This window comes from Notechis scutatus, chromosome 10 (assembly GCF_049901735.1).
Source record: "Notechis scutatus isolate UNSWTSFEM ecotype Mainland chromosome 10, rNotScu1.2, whole genome shotgun sequence".
Lineage (NCBI taxonomy): Eukaryota > Metazoa > Chordata > Lepidosauria > Squamata > Elapidae > Notechis > Notechis scutatus.
Window position 1 is genome coordinate 22,839,978 of NC_142018.1, and position 15,855 is coordinate 22,855,832.

At 57.9% G+C, this 15,855-nt stretch overlaps 2 protein-coding genes, 1 long non-coding RNA gene and 1 other non-coding gene across 4 annotated transcripts; 2 read left to right on the forward strand and 2 right to left on the reverse strand.

Moving 5' to 3' along the window:
- Positions 1-5,256: 5,256 nt before the first annotated feature.
- LOC113423056 (ras-related GTP-binding protein A) lies at positions 5,257-9,070 on the reverse strand. The gene is made up of 10 exons (XM_026684285.2): positions 8,857-9,070; positions 8,642-8,678; positions 8,458-8,557; positions 8,236-8,302; positions 7,817-8,039; positions 7,288-7,383; positions 6,842-6,964; positions 6,359-6,450; positions 5,908-6,023; positions 5,257-5,727 (listed from the first exon to the last, which is right to left on the reverse strand). Exons 2-10 carry the CDS (start codon positions 8,669-8,671, stop codon positions 5,630-5,632), a joined length of 945 nt encoding a protein of 314 aa, XP_026540070.1. The 5' UTR covers positions 8,672-8,678; positions 8,857-9,070; the 3' UTR covers positions 5,257-5,629.
- A 354-nt stretch (positions 9,071-9,424) lies between these two features.
- On the forward strand, positions 9,425-9,496 carry TRNAE-UUC (transfer RNA glutamic acid (anticodon UUC)). The gene has a single exon. It is a non-coding gene; the product is annotated as a tRNA-Glu (tRNA).
- Positions 9,497-9,529: 33 nt separating this feature from the next.
- Positions 9,530-11,900, forward strand: LOC113423061 (uncharacterized). The gene is made up of 5 exons (XM_026684295.2): positions 9,530-9,735; positions 9,937-10,095; positions 10,449-10,538; positions 10,842-10,904; positions 11,203-11,900. Exons 1-5 carry the CDS (start codon positions 9,714-9,716, stop codon positions 11,208-11,210), a joined length of 342 nt encoding a protein of 113 aa, XP_026540080.1. The 5' UTR covers positions 9,530-9,713; the 3' UTR covers positions 11,211-11,900.
- A 100-nt stretch (positions 11,901-12,000) lies between these two features.
- On the reverse strand, positions 12,001-14,420 carry LOC148129784 (uncharacterized). Its single transcript, XR_015750740.1, has 2 exons — positions 14,371-14,420; positions 12,001-12,961 (listed from the first exon to the last, which is right to left on the reverse strand). It is a non-coding gene; the product is annotated as an uncharacterized LOC148129784 (long non-coding RNA).
- Between the last annotated feature and the right edge of the window lie 1,435 nt (positions 14,421-15,855).

The following is a 15,855-nucleotide window of genomic DNA, read 5'->3' on the forward strand; positions in this document are numbered from 1 at the left end:
GCTGTGCCAAGGCTATCCTTTGGGTGCTCTCTGGCTGAGGGGCCCCGGGCAAGAGCCCCTGCTGGCCTCCCTGAGCCAAAGAGCCCTCCCCTCCTGGGGTCCAGGGATGGCTACTGCATTTCCTGCTGACGTTCCGGAGGACCATTGGGGGCTAAGGGACAGCTCCCTTGGAGGTCCTGGAAGGGCTGGCTGGGGACACAGGAAACTGGAGGCAGCAGCCACAGAGCCAGTAGGTGCTGCAACAAGCAGCTTTGCGTGGAAGAGTTGGCCCCCATTTCCCACATGCTGGTCCTTGCCCCCTTCTGAGTGGCTTGGGAACACCTGCTAGTCCAGGATCGTCCAGCACCAGATTCCCTCCAATCCTGCCAGCTTCTCCATGGCAACCCCAGCAAGTTACACTGGAGGCAGCAGTTTCCATGAGTCTTTCCCATGGAAACAAGCTCCCCCAGCCCAGCCCAGCCCAGCCCAGCCAGGCTCTCATCCTGGGCTGAACCACAAGCAACCCTGGAGAGGCTTCCAGAGAGGTGAGAAAGAAGGAGCATCAGGGATAGGGTGGACCTGGAAGAGAGAGGAAGACGAGGATACTGTGACCAAGACGACACTGCCATTGGGCTAATTTGCCAACAGACACACACACACACACACACAGAGTGCCACAGCCTGGGATTTCCATTTTCTCAAGATGAAGCATCATCTCAAAATGGCCAGGTGAGGGAGGCAAAGAAGAGAGTCGCCAGATTGGCAGTCAACCCTGAAAGGCAGAATCAAGCCCAAGGACACTTTGGGGAAGGGGTACAATGCAGTGGATGCCCCACTATCGGAGGTTTTGGCCAGTGGGAGTCTTAATGAGCTGCCCTTACCGAAAATGGGTGTCCCCCACCTGGGGAGCAGAGCAGGGTCCCCTTCACCTCGTCCCAACTGGTGCCAGAGCTGGGGAATGGCTGGCTGGCTACAGACACAAAGACCACCTTCCTCACTTTTACTGACCTCCATCCAGGGAGGGCCAGAAGGCAGGCCAGTGTCCTCTGGATGGGAGTGTGAAACCCATGGTGCACAGCACACCGAAGAACCAAGTTCCCTTTGCTCAGAGCCCCCCCTCCTGGACACGACCCTCCCTTGCCTTGCACTTGGAGGGCTGCCGCAGAGGCCGCTTGGAACTGAACCCCCCCTGCAAAGCCGGTCATCTGCTGGGCCAAAGGGCTTCCAGGCCTCACTTCCTGCTTATTCAGCTGCTGTTCTGAGGAAGTTTGCCGAAAGGAGCGGGTGGCCACAAACTCTTATTGGTTGACCGCCATTCTTTTACTCTAGAAGCAGGACGGATCCAGCCCTTGGAGGTCAGCCCCAAACCTCACCATGGGCAATGCAGAGCTAGCCCTGTCCTCCTCTTGGGCAGGGCCTCCTTGGCAGAGGCCTTGCATTCTGCAGGAGAGGCCGCTTCTCAGCCAAGGCTCAGGGCCTGAACAGGCAGCTTGATTTCAGTCTTGGGGGAGGGGGGGGGCTTGCTGACTTTGGCCCCTTGCTCTGAAGAACTTGCAGCTGCCCCCCAGTTAGAGAAACCTTTGGTCAATGTACCAAATGTGCTTTCATCACACAGCTGCCTACGAGATGTTCCCTGTTTATTTCAGTTTGCCCCGTAAGTTCCCTGATTAAATTACAGCAATGAAAACCCACACAACACTCCAGCAAGAGGCACAAGAGTCGACATCAATGTGGGAGCACAATGCGCAGAGCCTACAAGCACCTGGTCTCATGTGTTACATGCTGCGGGGATTTCTGGGCACAGGCCAAGGAGGAGGGCCTTCCGTGGGGCACTCCGCAGATGGGGTGTGGCTGCGGATGGGGCTCTCTTCATTTAGGGCAGGGGTCCCCAACCACCGGTCCGGGGACCGGTACCGGTCCGCAGAACAAGTCCTACCGGGCCGCTGGTTGCTGGGCGCCGCCATCTTTTTTTGATGAAAAAGTGCTTCCGGTGAGCTTTTCCGGTAGAAAGCTCACCGGAAGCACTTTTCATCAAAAAGATGGCAGCGCCAGCGCTTCGGTGAGCTTTTCCGGGTAGAAATGGCTTTCTACCCGGAAAAGCTCACCGGAAGCGCTGGCGCCGCCATCTTTTTTTGATGAAAAAGTGCTTCCGGTGAGGTCACCGGAAGCACTTTTTCATCAAAAAAAGATGGCGGCGCCCAGCTGATGCCGGTACCGGGCCGCGGCATAAAAAAGGTTGGGGATCACTGATTTAGGGGACGACTAAAGAGGCTCCAGATAAGCAGATTGGAGCAACTTGATTCTTTTGGTACCAACATCAACTGGAGAGGCTCCAAGAGGTCATCCAATCCAACCTCTTCTGTCCCACTGATAGAAACTTTTTGGAGCTCTAGAGGACAACAGGTTGGGGAAAACCAATTTAAACAACTCTTCTGAGTGTGACCCATCGGATCTGCCCAGAAGAGGAGGCACATCCAAGAGCTGGTGGGGCTTCTCGAGAACTCCAGGGCCAGCCAAGCTAGGCATTGTGCCGAAAAGCCGAACGACAATGCTGACAGCCTCCGTGGGGAAGCTTCCCCCCAGGTGCTTTTTATAATGAAGCTGCATCTTTGGAGAGCAGCACCTCAGAAGCCTGACTGCAGCCAGTATGGACATTTGCGGGGACACAGAGATGCAAACAGGAACTCCCTTAATTCTGGTGGTCCAGCAGGACCAAGAGGTGACATCACCAGCAGCCAATCCTATGCCTCGAAGTCTATCCAGGGTTGCCATAGCAACAGATGTGCCCTTCCAAGTTCTGTTCTGCTGGATCCTCTCTTGTGCGAACTGGAGCTGGGTAAGGAAGCAGAGAAGGGCACAGGCTATGTGGGCAAGGAGCAGCCGGACCCTGGAAGGCAGCGCCAGGGAGCCCGGCCTCTGTGCCTTGGACGCAAAGAACCTGGTGGTGTAGCTTTTGCCCCCAGCCCTCCATTGCTCTCACCGAGAAGGACAGCAAGTCAGGGCCCCCTCTGCACTCTCGCCAAGTCAGAGGGCTTCGCTCTTCCCTCTCCAGAGTCCAGTGTGCCACACGCTCCTTTGTCAGCAATTTCCCCATGGCATTTATGTGCCCTGCTGCTTTCTGGGGCATCCTGCTGTTTTAAGAGAGGGGAGATGAGACTTGGCACCACACCTGTACTTCCAGGAGAGGGAAGTGTGCATGCAGCATAGAGAGATGCTTCCTTGTGGAGGTGATGGCTCAGTGGACTTCTGACAGCCCATCAACCTGGTAATTGGTTCCGGTCCATTCAGGTTGTAGTTACTGCAGTTACAACAGATGGAAAGTAGTTGTGTGTACAAATGATCCCAGAGCCATTGTTGTCCTCAAATGTGCCACGTTTTGTGGTTCGATCCTGAAGATCCTAAGGCAGAGTTTGCACAGTATTCCGCAAGGAAGGTTTAAACTGGGCTTCTAGGAAGCCACAAAGCACTTCTGGCAACCCCAGCGGCTGAGGTTATGTTGCCAGCCAGAGGGGCTCAGACCAATTTTGGCTTATCCTATTTTGTCCTCCAGGCAGTGAAGCGTCCTGGTTCATCAGGAGGTCCCTCCCCAACTGTTCTCTCCTCTCCTCCTTTTGCGGGGAAGGTGGCTGCTGCCTTGTTTCAGGGAAGGAGGAGGGCGGGCTGGATGTGAAGAAGCAGTTTTGCAATTGCAGCTCAGCCATCTCCCTTTGCAAGCACCACCTCTGCCAGGGAACCGTTTCCCACAGGGAGGGGGGACCTTCCCTGCTGGCTCAAGAGCTCTTGCTGACTCCTGGAAATCCTTGGAAGGAGCCGTAAAGCTGGCCATGCCACGGGGTGGCAGTGCAGGCTATGAAGCCGCTTCCAAGCCTGAATGGCACTCGTGAAGGCTCCACGCAGATCCTCCACCTTCCCAAAGGGCGAAAGTGAGAGGCCCCCCAGAAACCGAGCGTCTGCAGAGGGCAAATGACAAAATGATCTTGTGACATCACACACACACACATCCCGCCTTGGGTGTGTGCTGTGCGGGACATAAGAGGAAGGATTTGTGCTGCCAGACTGTGATGCTTATCTGGTCTTTCCGATGCAATGGCTGGATTCTGCAGGTGCCTCTGAGGTAGCCCAGTTCCTCTTTCCAGAGGAAATTAGACCAACCGGGAGTTGCATCACCTCCTCCTCCGTCTTGCTTGGTTTACTCTTTTGCACCTCTTAACCTGCAGACCTGGAAGGACCCAGGCAGGCCTCCTGTCCTCAGGTGGGAATGCAAGAGGGGCCCAGCTCAGCAGGCCTTGGCGGGAGGCAGTCCGGAACAGGATCCTGAGGGGCTTGGGGTCTCGCAGAACCTCCTCCCCTTCTGGGGACCTTCCTCGGCCTCCCTTTCCCCTTGTGAGGAAGGACAACTCAGCCTGGGGAAGTTCTCCCCACTCAACTTTTGGGGAAATTCCAGACCTTTCCAGACCATCAGCCAAGAGAGGGTGGCCAAAGCTTTGCAGTTCCTGCTGTGGAAATCAAAGGGGGGAGGGGGACCTGCCCAAACTCTCTCTTCTCAATCACAAAGGCCTCTGGTCATCCTCCCCCGCAGCAGGTTGAGGCTCAGCCGGTTGGTGAGCTGCTCAGCCCCTTTCAGGAGAAGCCTGCCCCAAATCTTAGGATGGCAGAGCCCCGGAAGTCACCTGGATTGGGGGGGGGGGCAGCAGTGAGCTTCTCACGGCGATCTCTTTGCAGATGAGAGTTTCTGGGTTCTTGGCAGCTGCAAGTGGGGCTGATCCCCCTGGCTGGGTGAGAGGAGCAGCGCTGGGCCTCTTGTATCAGCTGATGGGAACCCCCCCCCGCCCCCCAATTCTCCTGCACAGACGGAATTCCAGGGAATCAAGCCCACCAACATAGGGGGGGTGGAGGGGAGCAAGTGGGCGGTGATCCTCAGCATAAGAGGGAAATCTAAATTCACACACGTCACCTTGGATTATTGTGGTTTCTAACCCTAGTTTAGGGCTATATTTGGACATAACCACCTGGTTATGTGACACGTTGCCACTTGCTGACGTTGGAATCGCCACCAGAGCTGTCTGAAGACGAAAGTGCAGAGGAAGGAAGTGGTTGAAATACGTTGCCTAACATGGCTTCTTCAGCTCTCTGGAGGTTCAATACAAACACACATCAAGCTGTGATCTTCCAGCAGAGGCCCCCCCCACCTCAGGTGGGGCAGAAGGGGGCAGAGGTTCATGCCCTGCAGCACACAACAGGCAGGAGAAGGCAGAGAGAGGAAATGACACCCAGGCACCCTTGGTAACAAAATTTATTGTCATGATTGAAGACAAGATTTATAAACGTACTCTAGCAACTTGTTGATAAAATAGCAAGTATCCCAACTTCATAGTTTGTTGTCATTTGGAACAGAATGGAAACCAGGAAAGGGTTATGATGTCCGTGACACTTGGACCTTCCGCGCCACAGCGGCAGCAGCAGCAGCAGCGCGAGGTCCAGAGGGTCCTCCGTGTGCCCAACACCGCCAGGGAGACCAGCATCCAGGATGAAAAGAAGGGGAGAGCAGTGGAAAGCAGCGCACGCATTTCAAAGCCCACAAAACACCCACCATGGTTGAGGTCTCTGAGGAAGAGAGCAGCCTCTCCTCTGGCCGGACCCAGAGAGCAGCTCAGCGCACCAGCAAGCTGTGCTTGGGCCCGTCCACCCTTTCCAGCTTCTCAAAGTGTTTCCTGGCATTTCGGATGTTGATCAGCGTTGCTGCAGAAGCTGGAAGACAGGAGGACCGAGGTGAGGCCCTCCGCGTGGCCGAGCAGGCTGGGCGACAAGGGGGTGGTAGAGGGGCAGGAAGGGCAGGCTCCCCTCCGCACTGCAAACCAACATTCCCTGGATTGTGACTGCCACCTGGAGCCCCCAAAGGCCTAACCCTAACCCTGCTCTCCCACTTACGTATGGAAGGGTCTGACATGACGACCATCACGTAGGTGTTTGAGGTGAAGATGTCAATGAAATCAGCAAAGTTGGAATTCCTCACTTCCATGCTCTGGAATGAGGCAGCCAACTTACTGGAGGGGGGGGGGGAGAGAAAGGCGGGGGGGAAATGTCAATTGCTCCACCCCAAACAGGCTCCTTACTCTTCAGGCCTTCCCCCCGCACCACATTGCTCTGATGACCCAGAGCGCTTCGCTTGTCCGTGACCTCCAGAGAAAGGCAGCCCCACTCATTGGAAAGGCCTCCTTCTGCCAGAGATAAAAGGGCCTGGGTGGGCTCCAGGACAGGCATCCGTGGTACCCAGGTGCCACTGGCCACCTCAGAGGAAGCTGTCGTGGAACTGAACCCCCTGCCAGGCGAGCATCTGCTGGCAATCGAGGCTCCCCCAGGGAGCCATTCCGGGTCTCACCTGCAGCTCAGCTTGAACTGCTTAATGATGTTGCTGATTTTCTCGAACCGGTGAATGTCCCGCTGCTCTTTGCACTGGTAGTGGGAAATGACCTGCGAGAGGAGACACGGAAGGCCGGCCGGCTTTGAGCCACGAGAAAGGCAGAGGCGCCTGAAGCATGCTGGGCCCCCGTTCCCAGACACAATCCACGCGCACCCACCGTCATGGCAGAGCCACGGAGGAGAAAGGAGTGGACTCCTCACAAAAGCCTGGATGGAAGAGCTTTGCCACTCAGTAAAGCTGTGCACCATGGTTCTCAGAGTGGCCACAGAGAACCAGAGTTCAAGTCGTGCCCGCCACAAGACTATCAGAGTGGGGCGCCAATGGAATGGATGGAGGCCTATTTCACAAGGGATCTGACTTTGCAAATCACAGCAAGACACGTGTGGGGCTTGGCGGACCCCTCCCCAAGCCTTCCCCAGGACGGTCCATCTTCTCACTCACCAAAAATGTGGCTCTTTCAAACAGAAGAACTTCATCAGCTTCAATGATCTGAGCAAAATTCCTGAGGTTCGTTTCCAGCTGCTGGACGTTGGGAATAAGCTGGTAGACTATGCTGGACCATGCCTGCCAAAGAGGAAGCCCAGAAGGCAGCTGAGCTCTTGGCCCATCCTGAGACTGACCCAGGGTGAAGGGGGCAGCAGGACCCTCCTCTTGGCAGTCAAGCACCCTTGAGAGGGAAGGGACAAGGGCCCACTTTGTGTCCCTGCTCCCCCACAGCCCAGAGGATGGGGCAGAAGTGGGAGCTGCTGTAAAACTTGCTGCTCACAAGCGGAAGGCTCCCCTTTTGCAGTCTATGGGTAAGCAAGGATCTGAACCCAGGGCTTCCTCCAGCTGGTGGCTTGTAACTCGCTCACGCTTAGCCACCATGGTGGCAGAGAAGCACAAACCTTGTAGAGCGTCTCATCCCAGATGGACGTCCTGAAGCAAGAGCATTCCAACGGGCGGGACAACCGCTTCAAATCCTCTTCCCGCTCCTTGAAAATCTAACAGAAGGAAATGGAAGGAGACCAATTCCCCCAATCAAGGGAAGCCTCACCAACGAAGCTGCCCTCTTGGAGAGACAGGCTCACAATCATCTCGGCAAGGCCAGCACTGCTGGGGAAAGGGGACCAGCCGGAAAGGCCTCGGCAAGGAATCTGCAGAGAAAACGGGGGTGGGGGCGGGGATTGCTGCCCGTGCGCCCGGAGCTGCTTGCCAGGCTCAGGGGGTTCTGCGGTTGGAGCGCCACCTGCAGACCCTCTCGGGTGTTGGTAGAGGCGGCAGGCATTTTGGCAAAGCCTGCCGTGAAAAGGAGCAGATGGAACTACAGGAGCCCCACCAGGGCAGACCCAGCACGGAAGCCGGGAGGGAGGGTGGCCTTGTGACCTCCAAGGGCTACCCTTCCTGCCAGAGGCCTCTCTGGAGGCCGACCCTCACCAGGTCGCGCTGGTCCTCCTGTACTAAATCCATTTTGTGGACAAGGCAGAAAATCTTGGCATCGGGAGAGTTCTGGAGAATGGCCTCCAGGCAGGACTGATAGTAGTGCATGTCTTTCTCCAGCTCTCTGCTCTCCACATCAAAGACATAAATAAGGACCTCCACGTTGCGAAAGATGTTGTCGCGCTGACTGGTGAAGTAGTTCTCCATGAAGGTGTCCTGGCTGGAAGGAGGAGGAGAGCCACCCTCATCGGACAGGAAGGGGAAGGGGAAGAGCGCTCAGCTGGGGAGGGGGGTTCCTTCCCCATTTCCCCAGGTAAGGGAGCGGCTTCTGCTCGGACCTCCCAACTGCCTGGGGCCCTCGACACCCCTCCTCCTCCTCCTCCTGCAACTAGCAAAAGGGCAGACGAAATAATTACCCGCCACAGTCCCACAGGTTTAACACCAGGTTGCCCAGAAATCGCACATGCGAATGCTCCACGTCAACTGGGGAAAAGACGAGATGGATGGCAGGGACGGGAAACGAAGGAACCTGGGGGGTTAAGCCGGAGCCTTCCCCCTCCCTTCGCCCAACGCTCCTCCAATAAGCCAGCCAAGCGCTGGGCTGACGGGGGGATGCCCGGGGTCTCCGCCCCCCTTACTTGTGGCTCCCAGGCGTCGCGTGTCCCGCGCGATGTAGTTGGCGAAGATGATGGAGCGCATGCTGGTCTTGCCGGAGCCGCTCTTGCCCATCAGCAGCACCTGGGCGGCGGGAGAAGAGCCGACGTTGCCGCTGCGGAGCCGCCCCCGCCGCCCGCCCGAGCCGCCCCCGCCCGCCCGCCTTACCTTCTTCTTCATGGCTGCTGCGTTCGGCATCCCACGCCTGCAAAGACACGCCGGGCGTCAGCGGGCTACAAGGGAAGGGCAGCCCGCGCCCCTCCTCGCCCGCCCCGCTTGGCGCTCGGGCCCCGCGGCCTATCCCGATCGCCGGGAGGCTCCCCACGGCCCTCCCCGGATGGCTCGGCGACCTCTTCCGTGGGCGAGCGGGCGGGGGACCCCACCTGTGCTCCGGACTAGCCCTGCGGCCGAGGGGCGCGGGGGCAGCAGCCGCTCCGCGTCGTCGTCCTGTTCCCCGTAGGCCTCACAGCCCCAGCCTCGCGTAGGTCGCTCGCCCGGCCTCACCCGGCTCCGGACAGCCCAACCCACCGTGGCACCTCGGGACAGTCACGTGAACCGCGCCGCCGACCCGGAGACTCCGCCCTCCTTCGGTCAGGTGACGTGACGCGACGCGCCGATCACCGAGGCAGCGGCGCCTAGACTGACCCTCCCCTAAGAAGCCGCGGAAGCCATGCTTCTTGAGGGAGCCGCGCTCTCCGGAGCTCTGCAAGGGGGAAGGCGGCTGTGCGCGATGGGAGTGGCGGTTTCTCACGGCAGCAAAGCCGGGCTTGCTGTTCGCGTACGAAGGACATTTCGGGAGGGCCCCGGAACGTGGAAGCCCAGATAGGGTTTTGTCTGCACCCCGCAGGCGGCGGCTATAGATACGTTGCCCCTGCGAGGGAGGCTTCAGTAGGGGCAGAACTGCCCAGTCCGCGCCAGATGGGGCGATCTGGCCCAGTTTTTCTCATAGCTTCCCATATGGTCTAGCGGTTAGGATTCCTGGTTTTCACCCAGGCGGCCCGGGTTCGACTCCCGGTATGGGAAGAAACAGTGTTTTTTTTTTTTTTGCTCTACCGCCGGGGACGGAGGGCGGGGAGAAGCGGGGCCGGGTGCCAGCGCGCCTCTTCACCAGGGTCTCGCCCCTTGGCCGTGGGGATCAGCTGTTCGCAGCCCTCGCCCCTTTCCGCGATTGGACGGGCCAGTTCCGCGGGGCGGGGCCTTGGGGAGAAAAGGCACCTGCGGGGATCGCGGGCGGAGGGCGATGGAGGCGGCGGCAGAGACAGGTGGGCGCTGCCTGCGGGGTGGGCTGCCCTGGACCCGGCTGCGTCTGCCGGGGGCTGCGGACCTTCCTCCCGCGGGGAAGGCGGCGTCTATGGGATGCTTGGCGGACGCTCGGCTGACCCTCCCGGAGGAAGCGAAGCTGAGCCGGCCAAGCGACCGGGCGAGACCCCCGGGCTGCCCTAACGCCGCCTTTTCCCCGGCAGGGCTGGCGGGCGACTCCCTGGAGGTTTTCTTGCTGGCGTTTGACCAGGCGGTCCGGGACTTCGAGCAGCGGGGCTCTGCTCGGCCCCCGCCGCCCCAGGAGGCTTGGAAGGCGGCGCTCGGGGGCAGCCTCTACGAGAGCGGCACCGACGACTCGGGAAGTGAGCGCCGTTTCTTCCTTCCAGGGAGGAACGGGGGGTCCTCTCGCCTCGCCTCCGGTTTGGGGGTGCTGCGCCTGGGACTCTGGAAAGCGCCCCGCTCGGCTTCCCGCTTCGCTGCCCTGGAGAAGCGCAGCCCTCCCGCCCGCCCCCCCTTCAGAAGCGGCTTCTCTCTGAAGTCGGCAACCCTCGGAGAGCCCCAGAAAGGATGGCCGGGGCTTCCTTTCACTTCCCCGACTGTCTCGGCTGGAGCTGCTGCCTCTTCGGCTTCCCTCCCAGCGCTTGCTGAAGAGAGCCGCCCTGGGGGAGCAAAGGGCCGCCAACTGAGGGAGTATTTCTCTTTGCTTGCCCTACAGGCAAAAGCATCTCGCCCGGCAGCAGCCTGAACAGCAGCGAGGAGGATCTCAGAGCTGGTGGGGCTTCTTCACAGACTCCTTCCTCCACGGGTACAAGGCGGGACCCCATTTGTGGACTAGAGACAACAATTTAGGGCTCTCTTATTGTCCTTGGAGGGGCCAAATCCCCCTTTGTTCCCTTCTCTCTCCCTCCCTCCCTCCTAATTCTCCAGTTCCACCAGCCTGTGTGGCCCTTCATGACTAAGAGAGAATAAACCCCGTGGCTGAAGATTTCATCTGGCTCCCCCTTTTTTTTTTTGTATTTGCTGAGATCCCATTATTCCAATCTTTTATTTGCTCTTTGGTTCAATCAAGATTTGTGACTGTGACAAGTTGACCCATCTTATCTTGTAGCTAAGCTCGGAGACACCCGCGAACTGGAAGCGTTCATTGCAGACCTGGACCAAATCCTGACAGGTAAATGTGGGGTCTGGGCCCTGGAGGAAGCCCAAAGGGGGAACCGGGCTTCTGCCTTTGTCTGCGGGGAGGGGGGCTTCTGGAGAGCCCCTTGGGGCAGAAATGGGGCCGCAGATGCATTTGTAGGATCTCGGGACTTTCCGAGAGATGCTGACACGGCGGGGTCGGTGACGGGGGAAGCCTTCCAATCCTCTTGGGCGGTTCTCCTGGGTCTCTGCGGTCTCTGACTGATGCCGAGGAGGCTGAGAAGGGCCGCCCGAGGCAGGAGGTCTGGAGGGTCCGTCTTCCTTTCTTGTAGAAATGTGACCAGCTTCGCTCTTCAAGACGAAAATCTGCCTGCTGACGTCTTGCTGAATGGAACCAGCCTTTTTTTCCCTGGGAGAAGCCCCCCACCCAAACTCCTGACACATCAGCTATGACTGCCCCGAAAGCCAGCCTACCTCGCAACTGGCTTCTCCGCAGGGAAGGGATCGCAACTGTTTCCCAATACTCTGTTGGTCTAGAATAGAAGTCAAAGCAGAAATCCAGGAAGTCTGGATCCCAAAGGTGTTCTGCCAGTGGATTTATTTTTGAAATTCCATTTTGAGGAGAAAGCCGGATTGCTTTTTGAAACCTGACGGGGACTGTTGATACGGAGGGGAAAACCTAGGTAGGGGGATGTCCCTTCGGTTGCTTGCCTGCTGAGGGAGACCTTCAATGGGTTCGAAGGGGGCTTGGTCAGAGGGGCTGCATCTCTTTCTGCCTGGAGCTCCTGAAGGAGAGAAGTGGGGGGTGGTGGCTTTTCTCTCAGGGGGTGGGGAGAGGGGGTTGGGAGGGGGAGGAAAGTGTTAGGAGTTTCATCGGAGGAGTTGCGTTGGGCCACGGTTGGGGTTTTATTGATTCTGGTTTTTATTTTTTTGTATAATACTATTCTATGGTTGTGAGCCTCCCAGAGTTCTAGTTTTAAGATGGATGGCTGTATTTTAAATATTTTAAATAAATATAAATAAAATGCTATTGTCTTTGTGGGTTTTGCTGTAGATGAGTTCATAGCTGACCACCGTAGGCAATGAAATCAATGCCGAAACAGAAACAAAAAATAAGCATATATCTAAAGGTTTGTAAGGTGGAATAAAAGGAAGTTTTATTCCTTGCTCTTTACACTCAATGCTGCCTTTAATTCTCTGCTCCGGGAGCTGTGGCACCCATTTCTACAGTCACCATGCCCTCCGCGCTAGTGCTCACCCGTCGCCACTCGCTCCCGCTGCCCAGGATAACCGAGGGGATGCCGCCCGAAATCGGCTGCAGGGCTGCGAGGGAGCCCGAAATGCCACGGCAGCGCGTGGGTGGACGGGGAAGGGAGCAGCCCGGCTCGGAGCGCCTCTCCCTTGCGGCGAGCCGCTTCCTCAGCCCACGGGCGGCGTCGAGCAGCTCCGGCTTTCCGGGCGCCCCTCTCGTGCTCGTGGCAAGGGGAGCAGAGTGCTTGCAACCTGCCGAAGCCCGAACGTGGGGCGGACGTGTGGCTTCCGGGACTGCCCTGTTTCAGCGACCGGGAGGGAGAGGCGGGTCCCCCAGGTTGCTCGTGCCCCGCATCCCCGAAGGAAGAAGGTGGCCGCGGTTCTTCGCGCCCGGCCTCAGTGGCTTCAGCCTCGAGACGATTGCTTCGAATCGGTTTGCGGTTGGGTTTCAACGGAAGAAAGGCAGCTGCCTGGAGCCTCGCCCCGGACTCCCTTTCTTCGGAAGTTCCAGGATGGAGCCTGTAAGCGCCCAACCCCCAGAACTTCGCCTTACCCGTAGCGAGACCACGCCCACACCCGCCCCGGGGCTGCACGGAGCCACAGCCGAAGGGAAAAGCCCACGGCTGACACTTGTAACATCCTGGGAAAGAACCAGCTCCTCTCTGGACCCTGGACCGCCGAGTTCTCCTGCTGAACTGGGGAGGTGGACCGAAACCCAGGCGGAGGGAGCACCCCCAAATTCCTTTGTGCTGGTCAGCATCCAGAGACTGCGGTAGGCAGCCAGCCCCACCGAGACCTCATTCTGTAGGGTTCTTTCCCTGGGGGGCATTCCCTCCGCACCTGTCCCAGCAAAGATTAGATTAAAAAAAAAAACAAATTAAAAATCTTCCAGGTGTTTTCAACAAGTGTATCATAGGCTGGTAGATCTCTGAGCTAGGGCCTTCCACACCACCCCAAAGGTGCTGTGTTCAAACTCGCAGGGCTATAAGGAAGACATCACCGAGGCTAATTCAGGCATAATGCTAAACCATGGTTGTAGAATAAACCCCGAGTGGCTGATTAACGGGAATACGGAGCCCCAAAACATGGTTTCTAAACCACCACGCTGGCAGCCATGTCTCTTGGCAAGGACATCTCAGCCTTGGCCCCAGTGGGTTGCCACCCATAGGATTCTGGTGTGGACGCCCAGGACAGGGGTGTCTGTCTATCTGTCTGATTCTCCCGGGGCTGCCTCCTCCAGATCACAAAGCGGTTGCGACACAGGCAAGTGAGCCCCCACTTTCCTTAGAGCACAATCTTGCCCTGTGGGGCCTTTTAGGGCAACCCGGCTCCTGAGCCACAATTAGCCCAAGAGCCAAAATAGGGCTCTTTCTGCTCCCTTCCCCACTATCTTATGTGCACATGTCAGCTACACCCATGGCTGCCTGTGGCCTTGTCATGGCTAGTGAGCACTGATAGCCAGCTGCCTCCCTGGCTCAGCACGTAATCCTGCCCTTGCCCTGTCTATGGAGAGTCCCAGTCATCCAGGTCATGGTCATCCCCGAAGGTGCTTTTTCAGCTTCTTGGATGAGAAGTGAAACGTTTTCAAAGAAAAGCCCAGATGCCTCTGGAAAGAGCGCCTTTGGGGCGGCCCTTGCCATGCCTCATGGTGGGGAGTTGAAAGCAGGATGTGGGCATGAGTGATGCTGCAGCAGGAAGCCAGAAGTCAGGCAGCGACTCCCGCCCTAAGGAAGGCATTTGGGTTCATTGGGGGATTTCCTGGGAAACCCTAGTTGAGAAGCGAAGGCAGCCAGGAAGTGCCTGGCCCTTTGCCTTCAGCTCCCAGAAGCTGCAGCAGAGAAGCTGTCCGTCTTAGCAGGTCAGGTTGGGAAGACCGGGAGGCCCAGGTCCCTCCTGTGGCCTCCTGTCCTGGCCGTATGAAGGGGCTGTGTGTCGGGAGAAGCTGATCCTGTCCAGGGAGGACTGGGGGCTCCTCCTCTGTCCTCATCTCCCCTCCCCAAGCAAACTACTTTGCTTGTGTCACTCCCCGGCCTGCTGCTATTTTTAGCTGGCACTGGGTTTTTAATAGAACTACCTATCTATTCCTGTCCATCCATCCATCCATCCATTTGTTTGTATCACACCTTTTAAAATTATTGTTGCAAATAACTGAAAGGAGAGAGAGAGAGAGAGAGATGGAGGGTGGGAGAGAGAGACTAGCTTAAAGTAACCCAGCTGGCTTTCATGCATAAGGCAGGACTTGAACTCACCATCTCTTGGTTTCTAGCCTGGTGCCTTAAGCCCAAGACCAAATTGGCTCTTAAGGGTTTTAATAGAAAATCAAAGAAACATAAGTACATAACACTTCATTCAGATTAGGTAAGTCAAAAATAGTTTCTTCAACTGCAGGTTAAGGGAAGAATTGGTGGCTGAAGTAGTTCCAGTTCAAACAAACTGAGGCAGGTCAAACCATCTTCCTGCCCAACCCAAGTTTGGAAAGTTGCAAGCACGAGAATGTCACAAGAGGCATACAAAGTGTGAGAAAAAGACAAAGTGTGAGATTCTTTGTGTTGCTTTTCTTGGCCCCACGCTGGGCAGCAGGAGACTCCTGGCCCCATTTTGCCCCCCCAAGGCAACCCATGTTTGGACGCTCTTTCACAAGGATGTGGCTAGCCCAGTGCAGTGACCTCAGCCTCAGTGAGCAACCCGGCAGCCACAGAGCCGAACTGCCCGGTGAGAAAGGGTGACACACGGCCCTTGAGCCCTATGGGTAGAACAGGAGTGCCTGAGCCAGAGGGGCATTCAGGGGTCAAGAGGGAGAAAGCAAGTGGTGACCAATCCGGCTCCCTCAGCTGACCTGCATCACAAGGCTCTTTTGAAATCAGGGGGGAGGGAAGGGTGGGTTCCTCTTTCGCTTCCCTGGAGAGTTTCAGGATCCCATTGTCAAGCAAGTACTAGAACCATGGTATATGACCATGGTTATGAATACATGAAATGGAGACAATAGGACAGGGGCGGTAGGCACGTTGGGGCGCTTATGCCCGCCCCCTACAGGTCTCTTCGGAAGGGGGTGAGGTCAACCGCAGACAGCCTAGGGTGAAAGAGTTTGGGGTTTGGGGAAGAAACCACAGAGTCAGGTAGAGGATTCCAGGGCCGCTGAGCGGAGGAGGCCAGGAAGGGTCCAAAGTGGCCTCCGAGCCCTTAGACATTTGGGACCTGTGCACACCGGAGAGCTGGAGGGTTCCGGAGCTCAGTTCCCTTGCGGGGCAGGTGCTGGTGCGACGCCACCGGCCTCCCTGCCGGTGGACCGAGGCGCATCAGGTGCACCTGGACCAGCCGCCTCTCCTTCGGCTTCCCTGCGCAGGTTCCGGGCATCCCGCAGTTCCACTTCAGGGCCGTCTGCAGGAGACGGAGAGCCGCAGGTCCCCGCAGCTCGTCTCCGGGCGCACCGATAGGATCCAAGGGGGAAAAGGAATTTCTCCTGCAAGGCGGAGCACACCGGGAATTTCGGCTCCCGCTCGGCTTCCCCGCGCGCTCCCGCTGAAGTCGGCGCCACCCGCGGCCCCTCAGAGCGTCCTTTCCGCGGGGAGCCTCGAGCGACCGCGGAGGGTTCGGCCGGACCGGCTCTGCGGGACGGCGAGGAGGCGGCCTCGGGCTCCCGGCGTCCCCTGACCGTCCCCCGAGGGAGCCCCGGCCGTGCGATGCCTCCGGTGGGCGCCGCGTTGGGGACGCCGCTGTGGCCCTCCCCGAAGAGG